General features: G+C 29.8%; 2 protein-coding genes across 2 annotated transcripts; both read right to left on the minus strand.

The window, feature by feature from the left end:
- Nucleotides 1-1,027: 1,027 nt before the first annotated feature.
- LOC111718252 (uncharacterized) lies at nucleotides 1,028-3,655 on the minus strand. Its single transcript, XM_023493795.1, has 4 exons — nucleotides 3,436-3,655; nucleotides 2,524-2,742; nucleotides 2,236-2,283; nucleotides 1,028-1,200 (listed from the first exon to the last, which is right to left on the minus strand). Exons 1-4 carry the CDS (start codon nucleotides 3,513-3,515, stop codon nucleotides 1,161-1,163), a joined length of 387 nt encoding a protein of 128 aa, XP_023349563.1. The 5' UTR covers nucleotides 3,516-3,655; the 3' UTR covers nucleotides 1,028-1,160.
- A 536-nt stretch (nucleotides 3,656-4,191) lies between these two features.
- LOC111718253 (zinc finger protein 391) lies at nucleotides 4,192-8,386 on the minus strand. The gene is made up of 9 exons (XM_023493796.1): nucleotides 8,298-8,386; nucleotides 8,056-8,107; nucleotides 7,688-7,762; nucleotides 7,055-7,120; nucleotides 6,692-6,735; nucleotides 6,476-6,631; nucleotides 5,658-5,711; nucleotides 4,774-4,821; nucleotides 4,192-4,399 (listed from the first exon to the last, which is right to left on the minus strand). Exons 1-9 carry the CDS (start codon nucleotides 8,375-8,377, stop codon nucleotides 4,324-4,326), a joined length of 651 nt encoding a protein of 216 aa, XP_023349564.1. The 5' UTR covers nucleotides 8,378-8,386; the 3' UTR covers nucleotides 4,192-4,323.
- Between the last annotated feature and the right edge of the window lie 911 nt (nucleotides 8,387-9,297).

Below are 9,297 nucleotides of genomic sequence, written 5' to 3' on the forward strand. Positions count from 1 at the left end.
ATTAATTAATCATGATAATATCACTAAAATCTGAGAATTTGATTGATTTGGAAATCTTTATAGCTTTTAATTTTTTTTTTTAAATGAAGACAGACAAACAAATAGACGACAAAAAATATTTGATCTTGATTAGGATACAGAGCGTGCAGCCAGTCTACTAAAGTCAACGAGTATGGGTTCACACCCTTTGCTAATGGTAGATGTCAAGTCTACTACAGTCAACTAAATATATTTCTACTTTTGTTGAATCAATATGTATTTATAAGTTCAATGAATGCATTCCGGAAAATGTTTTGATTATTTAAGTGCTGACTAATTATCTGCTTGTAAATGCACAATGAATGTATATTCAGTTGAGATTTCAATATGTATACTTTGTATCAACAAAAACAATCAAACAAAATTATCAAGCATTATATTTTGAATTGGCTCAAAATAAATTTTCTTTTGTGTTTTATTTTAAGCTGAACTATCATACATAATTATTATGTATTTTGTCTTTGAAAATAAATACTATAACTATTATCCAGAAAAATGGGCGGGAACCATCCCAATATTTTTTGTACAGTGAAGATACATAAAATTCTTCAAAACATATTGGGCATTTTGGGTTCTAGACCCAGGTATTTTGGGTTCTAGCCCAAGGTATTTTGGGTTCTAGCCCCAGGTATTATAAATTTACTCATTTAAACATTTAACGCTTTACAATCGATGTAATCGTTAGTAATTTATGATAATCGTAATTTTGGAAATACAAACATTTCATAAAATCCGCTAAATCTGACAACATTAAATGACTTTGCCTGAAGCCCTTTTTTTGAAAAGTTTCAATAATTTTAAATACATATGTTGAATCATATTTTGAATATAGGAGAGTCATACCAAAGATACCTAAAAGGATAGAAAATTTGGAAATTTTTTATAAGAAATTGGTTAATTTTCAACATTTTCAAAATTAAAAATCTATCAAATTTGAAAGTTTCTCTCTTTTTCCAAAAATCTTGGCTTGAAAATGAAAATTAAAAAATAATTTAATATTCTTAGATTTTAGATTTCTACATTGGAATATATTTTATGTTTTCAATGTTTAGTTTAAAAAATGACCACTATACACTATTGTCGCTGCTGGGCAACAAAGATGGCGGCTGTAAGCGTAATTTTTAGCCAGTACTCCCTGACACGTTTTCCTCCGATATATCCCTGAAAAAAGCGAAGTGCGACCAAAAGCATTTCTAAATTACAGACATTTTGTTCAAAATTATGAACAAAATGCTATAAACATATTTTGTTCAAAATTATGAACAGAATGGTATAAACATATTTTGTTCTAAATTATGAACAGAATTCTACAAACATATTTTGTTCAAAATTATGAACAGATAGCTGTAAACATATTTTGAACTGAACAAAAAGTTCGTATTTTAGAAAGGCTTTTGAAAAGTTAAATATTATTACGAACAAATTAAGGTTTCCTTAAACAGTCAAAAATTTTAAAAAATGATGTGAAAAAGCTAAAAAATGACTAAGAAACAAAATATCAAATATCTATTGATAGAGTGCCATGTACCATTCATAACGTTACCCTGAAAGGCTTTGTACGATCATGTACAGTGGTAGGCGATTATATCAATAAAATGAAGACGACTTTTGAATGAAAGTTTTGATTGTAACAAACTTTTTTTGAATTAAAAGTTTACAAGCAATCAATGAAAAGCTTATTAAATTGGCAGCTTCTCTTGACTTCTATGTTTATGTGTATCCATGCTGTTTAACAGCTTGATTTAAATCAAAATAAAAATCTAAAGTAGTCTTTATTATATTGATATAATCGCCTACCACTGCATGTATGAATTTAATTTCCGTGTGTTTGCCTTTTAAAACTGATTTTTTTGTTTGTTTGTGGTTTCTCTACAAAAGTGAAATTAACAGAATTTAACACCTTTTAATCTGAAAAACTAAAACTCTTCTTCCACATTATTGATCAGATTATGGTTTAAGGGGACTGTTATGAATCTTATAAAGGAGGGTTACCTAACATTATATATAACTCTTGGTGAGTTGCATGCCTACGATTCACAACAGTACCTTACACAATTCGTCCGAGAAACAATGAAAGAACTATTTTAATAGAGAAACTAAACAAAATTCAAAATTTAGTTAGAAAAAGGATTTGTTCAACAAGGTTTCCAGGTTACCGTTGTGAGTCGGATAAAAATTGTTCTTGGATGCATTTACCTTGACATGGCACAGATGGATTCAGGCGTATTGTGGTCTTCAGGGGCACTACAATATTTTTTTTATTTTTTATTTTTTAAATTTATCTATATATTTAGACAGTAATAGCTTATATTTATTAAAATGATTATCTTTTTTTCTTCTTTTTACAAGAAGCAAAATCTAGGATGGCTTGATAAAGGTTTGTTTTATCTCTGAACACTTTCAGTTGAAACAATTAAGAGTAATTTTCATGAAAGTTTGCTTTTTGCCGCGTTTAAAACAAAATAACAAAGACGAAAATTGCACCTGGAAGCAAAATCCCGAAGGACCCGACTATTTTGAAGGTCAAAGGAATGACCGGCAGGTGACCGGTCAAATGAATGTCCGCCTGTAGACCGGTCAAATGAGTTTCCGCCTGGTGACCGGTCCGAAGGTGTACAGCTAAGAGGTGACCGTACATATGACCGTTGACCACTGGAAGGTGATCTGTCAAACCCCAACCTGTTCTCACCATCTGACAATCTACTAGAAATTAAGATTTAATAAATAAAATTGATTAATGGGTATAAAATAGAAACTTGTCACGGACTTAATATATAATTATTAAATCTACATCAAAGAAGAACCTACTATTAACAAAGATGTTTTTTTAAAATATAAAAGGAGAATAACATTCTATCATGGAAACATTGAAACTAATTTTCATTTCTATCAGATGTTTCAACAATTATTTTTACAGAAAAATAAAAAAGAAATACAGCAGTACAAATCCATTGAAACGTTATTATAATTCGTTTACATCCCATGTACATTTTTGTACACTCTCTTAAAAAATTAGACGTACATATAATTTTGCTAATAAAATTGTTCCTAATTGCATTCAATGCATACTTTTGAGAACAATTTGTTTATTAATAAATATCAAAAAGTAATTATGTTTTTCCTCATTTTCATTAATTATTATGATTCTAATAAGTAATATATACTATCAGAACTGTTTACTATTATTATTATTATCATTACTATTATTATTATCTGATAATCTACCTGCTATCTGATAATCTACCTGCTATCTGATAATCTACCTGCTATCAGATAATCTACCTGCTATCTGATAATCTACCTGCTATCTGATAATCTACCTGCTATCTGATAATCTACCTGCTATCTGATAATCTACCTGCTATCTGATAATCTACCTGCTATCTGATAATCTACCTGCTATCTGATAAGTCTGACAAATATCTGTCTGAGTTTACAGACAGTAGATTATCTGATCCACTAGACATTCTAAACATTTAAAAAATATCATTTTTGTTTAAACTCTTCCATTTCTTATTTTAAAAAGCCATGCTGCGAGCAGTTTGTGCGTTATATTGACATTTTGCACATTTTTACATTCAAAACAAATGTTTGCAATTTTAAAATGCTCTCAGGAAGTTTGATGATTACAAACAAAATGTCTGCATTTCCTTTAAAAAAAACCCAAGAAACTCAAAATAAAGAAAAAACTAAGAGATAAATGAGATACAATGTGTCCCATAAAAAGTTAGTGTAGGCTTTCATCGTGCTTTGATTTGATATTTTTAACATTTTCGAAATCCACTTAACATTTTTTGTTCGATAGACCCATGATGGGAGCCGTAGTACCTTAAAGAGGTTTTTTTAGATACATTGTATTATAATTATAGGAGATATTTTCAGATAAACAATATGCTTCCTTGTGATAGAAATTAGGGTTTTGACGTCATCATGTTCTATTTCCGGAGCAGAGAAATAGAATTCTTTTTTTTATTTGGATCAAGTGAAGGATATAAGGATACGAATATGATTAGGAAATAGCTTTTAGGATATCTACCAGGATAATGTCCAAGGTATTTTTAACGTTTATTTTTCTTCCAAATCTTAATTTTTTAACAATATGTATAAAATAAAATAGATGATGGTCGAAGCAATAAAACAGGGTGCTCAAACGTCTGCTTAAGACACCCTGTCACATCATTTTCTGCACTATACTTTCATGTACATATATAGGTATATTTATATTCTTAACTGTATACCGATATTGAGAACTGGTTTTGTGTTTACCTGAGAACCGGTTTTTGTTTACCTAAAAACTGGTTTTGTATCCTCTATTGATGATGAATCTTGGTGTTCGTATCTTGAGTGTGTTCTCAAATGCCTAGAAATTAGAATTTTGATAAAAACACAAAAGATTGTATGTTAAAAACAGCAAACTTTTGCAGATAAACTTCAAAATCTTTAAAAGAAAATTTTATTTCAGTAATTAATTATGTGGGCGCATCTTTCAGTGGTTCTCTATTTCAGAGAAAAAAGTGAATTAGTATATTTAAAATTGCAAATTTCTATATGACGCTATGGAGTCTCAAAAAAACTTCAAATTATATTGCAATACTTGTTATTGATACCAAAACCTATTTCCTATAACAAAATATTGTACATCACGCATAAATGTGTTGGTAGGCTTAATTTCTGAATTTTTTAATCCAATAGCATGATGACTTCCTTTATATCTGAATCCCCATTTATATTTACCTCGTAATCATATCTCTTCTGCAGGCTGAGTAAGGACAACTCGGACATCTAGGGAGAGATGTATTTCAACTATTTTTTTTTACTTAAAAAAAACACATAATTCATGCCATAATCTTTCTCTCTTATTCTAACCTTGTAAAAATTTACAAAAATTAATTTTCTATTTTTGAAATGGCCGGCGTTTCCCGAGGATTTTCTTTAAATTTTGAACAAAAATTTGATTTTTGCAAAAAAAAATATTTGATTTTTGAAGAAAGAATATTTGATTTTTGAAGAAAAATGTCGAAAGTTTGATTTACAAGGACAACTTTAAAAGCTTTGTTTGATCAAGTCTGAATTAGTTATCAATGTTAGAAAATTGATTATTTTCAATTCTGGTTACTCTATAAAAGTGACTACCACATTTCTATTGCAAGAAAACATATTTAAAATTAAAAACACAATTTCTTCAACATAATTTATCAGTTAAAGGTTTAAAGGGTACCGTTATAAATTGGGCATTGTCATCTTTGCAAAATGGTTCAATTGAATTTACGTGTACCTAGTACCTACACTTGTATGATTTTTACCGGAAAACTAAATTTTCGCTTTAAACGTCGACCTACTCAACTTGGAATCTCAAAACCAAGCTAAGAACATGCTGTGGGTCTTCCGAGTTCCCCAAATCAAAATTTGAGACAAATCAGTCAAGGACAAACAAACACACAAACAGACCAACAGAGATTGCAACTTTATATATATCTATGTTGAATCTAATTTTACCATAAAGAAACTTCTTTTTTACCAAAATTGAAATAAGAAAAACCAGAAATTACATATTGAATAGAAAATAAAAAATTCCAGACTCTCAGATATATTTAAGAAATTAATGAATTAATTCTAACCGGTAAGGTTTCTCTCCGGTGTGTGTTCTTTGGTGTGTGGATAAATGATCAGACCTGAAGTATAAACAGGGTGAGAAATAAAACTCGGAATAGTGATGTCTGCAGGGTTTATATTTTAATTAATTTTAATTTGAAATTGAGTTAATTGCAAAAATATTTTTGGTTCATGGAAAAAATCAGCAATGTTGTGCAAAAATGAATTTCTTTTAGAATCAAGTTAAAAATTCTAAAAATATATTGATAAAAGAAAAGTTATCATAACAAATCTGCGAGAATGATCAGGCTAAATTTGATCCAAATCTTACTAAATCTTTTAAAGGTGACAGGATTGAACTTTCTATTAACACAATTTTGCTATTCAAATATTTCGTAAGATTTGGTGCAAATTTGCAAAACAATCTTTGTGCAATAATTTTTTAATGAAATTTTAGTATAAAAAAATTTTAATAAATTTTTGAAAAAAAATGTTTTGAAGATTTTTTTCCATTAACCATTCATTAGATTTTAATAATTTTTTTTGCCTAAAGCATGAACCTTACAAAAAAAATTTTTGTGTTGGTCAAATTAAATTTTAAGGTTGGGCATTAAGGTCAAGAACAAGGTCAAAGTAAAGTTAAAGGTCAAAGCAAAAGGTCAATATCTAGTCTAAGTTGAGGCTAAATTCATGAACCAGGTCAAAAAAGAAAATGTAAGTTTAAACCTGAGGAGGGCCATTATCTTTTCTGGGTTATATTAAAGGATAATTTAAGCGCAAAGGTCAAGGTAAGGGTGAAGTTAGAATTTGAGTAACAGCCAAGGTCAAGGTAAGCTAAAACTACCTGCTGAACACCTGACCACACACCCTGCAAGTATATGGTTTTATCCCAGTGTGAAGCCTCATGTGTCGTGTCAACATATCACTGCGGGCAAAACTACGTTTGCAAACATCACAGGGATATGCCTTACTAGAGGAATCAGTGGATCGAGACTTATGCCTGCAAAATTAATTCGGTAAATTTTTTCAAAAATAGCTTGTTATTTAAATTTTTTTTTACCTGGATGCCATATGTTTAGCAAGCCTGTCATGAATCCCAAACATCTAAAGTTAATATTTTCAATTTTTACTAATTTTACAAAAACCTATTACACTGCAAAAAAAACGCTATTGCTCTAAAAGATATATCAATAACATTTATCAGAAAAATTGAAGTTAGATATAGCGCACACTCTGTGCAGTATAATAATAGCTGCTTCCTTTATAATAAATGTTGATTCCTTTAGCGAACATGTTTTGCGATATATCAACACTGGCTATATTTATATCACACAGAGTGTGCTATTGCCAAATGTAATTTTCCCGTTGATTGCAATAGCGTTTTTTTTATTTAACTAGGAACTGAAATATTTACAATACTGACCTGATTACACAATGGGCAAGTGAACCCTTGCTCTGAGGTTTTCCCCTCCAGCACTGGTCCAACCTGCTGTTTACATTAAAGTACATTACAGAACATTATAATTCTTCTAGAAACAAGGCCAACAATTGGAGAGGCAAAAAAGAAGTAAAAAAAATGAGAACCTGAAGATGTGTTGGTGGAAAAATTATAAAATTTTATATTGTCAAATTTAACCTTTAGTCCCCAAACAGCAGTATGTTAAGACTGTCTTTTGGGACAATTATAAAAGATAACATGCAATGAATTTGAACTAGAGTGATGAACTTCCTACTGTTAGTTCAAATCTGATTCATCCCAATTCAAAGTTAAAATTCATGAGGATTTAAATCGGTGATTTCAGTGACCTTTTCAATTCATTAATTTGGTCCTTGATAATATATGATCAAAGACACCACCTGAGTCCGAATTTAATGAATTTGAGCCGCGTCTTGAATCCCCCAAAAACTGGTTTTTGTTGAGCGCCGGCTTAAATCTTGAAAAATTGAATACAATTTTAAGTGAAACCAACCATATTTGAGCCATGGCTTAAATTTAAGCCGCGGCTCAAATTCTTTAAATTCGGCCTCAGATCATCTATTAAACGTGTAAAAGTACCTCAAAAGGTCTTCTTGTTCCTTGTTCTAATTCAAATGATAGTGAATGTTGACTTGAACTGGAGAGACGAGGAGCCTGATCAAATAAAAGTAGTAACTGAAGAGAAAATATTTTGAATAATTCCTGGATCTTTATTGGTCTTAAATCGGTCTACAACTGACCAGGCTTAACTGTGATTGGTCCAAACATCAAATCATTCAAATCATAATCAATTTGATCAAACATTTTGATCAAGATAAAATGTGAACTTCTAAGTTCAATATTTTTATCTAATGAGTGCGTCCGGAAGAAAAAGCACAATATGATAGCATCATTTTAATGATTTACTTTGATTGTAGTATCATGAATAAATTCATAATTTTAATCACCTTGCGACCAGGGAAAAGAAACTTTGTTGTTACGCTTTCAGAGGTTGATGTACTGAAATAGTAAAAAAATAGAAAAAAAATATACAATAGAATAGATTAAATCAATTAGAATCAATAGAAATAAAATAATGTAAAAGAGATTTGCATAAAAATAATAAAGAAAAGATTAAGATGTATTATTAAAATAGGAAAATTTGAGTAGAATAGAATAGAATTGAATTTAACGGAAAACGTTTCTGTACCTACTAAGACTGCTTCTCATTGATAGATCCAATGGTAATTCTTGATCCTGTAGTTGTAAACAAACATAGATGCAGTACATTACAGTTTTTCCAAAATTACAAGATAAAAATAAATTTGTAAACAAACATAGATGCAGTACATTACAGTTTTTCCAAAATTACAAGATAAGAATAAATTTGTAAACAAACATAGATGCAGTACATTACAGTTTTTCCAAAATTACAAGATAAGAATAAATTTGTATATGTTGTGTAGAAAATTATTCAGTGATTATTGCCGCTAAATTTTATAAAGACAGAAGACCACTTTAGCTCCCTTAAATTTCTCCTAGCTGTCTAAGGTTTCCAAAGGAATTTAGTCTTTGTCACAAACTCTGATTTTAAAAATTCCTATATCTCCGCAACCCAATGTCGTAGACATTAGATATTTCAAACTATGAACACTGTTAGATTAAATATTTAAAGTTTGAAATATCAAACGTTTACATTATCAGGTTGCAAGGACATAGGGTTACAAAAACTTGTGTTTGTGGCAAAGACTCAATTCCTTAATATTATATAGTATAGGTCCAAATTGAAATGTGTAATTTAATAAATTAAAATCAAAATTTAGTTTTGAAAGTCAAAGTTACTAAGAATCAAAGTCATCTGAAATAAGTTTTTTGTAAAGATAAAAAACTAGCCCTGAAATAGCCCTGAAATAAGCAGTTATCAATTTAAAATTAAAATTAGCAGTTAATAAATTCAATTAAGCACATCTCCAGCAACTGATCATGAATTGCTTGGAAAACTGCAATGTATTAATGTATTAATTCTTTTTCTTTCTTATTTTATTCATTTATTCAAACTGCTCAAAATCAGGATACAAGGGTGCAAACTGCTCAAAATCAGGATACAAGGGTGCAAACTGCTCAAAATCAGGATACAAGGGTGCAAACTGCTCAAAATCAGGATACAAGGGTGCAAACTGCTCAAAATCAGGATACAAGGGTGCAAACTG

Source organism: Eurytemora carolleeae, unplaced genomic scaffold, assembly GCF_000591075.1.
Source record: "Eurytemora carolleeae unplaced genomic scaffold, Eaff_2.0 scaffold556, whole genome shotgun sequence".
NCBI classification, from domain to species: Eukaryota; Metazoa; Arthropoda; class Copepoda; order Calanoida; family Temoridae; genus Eurytemora; species Eurytemora carolleeae.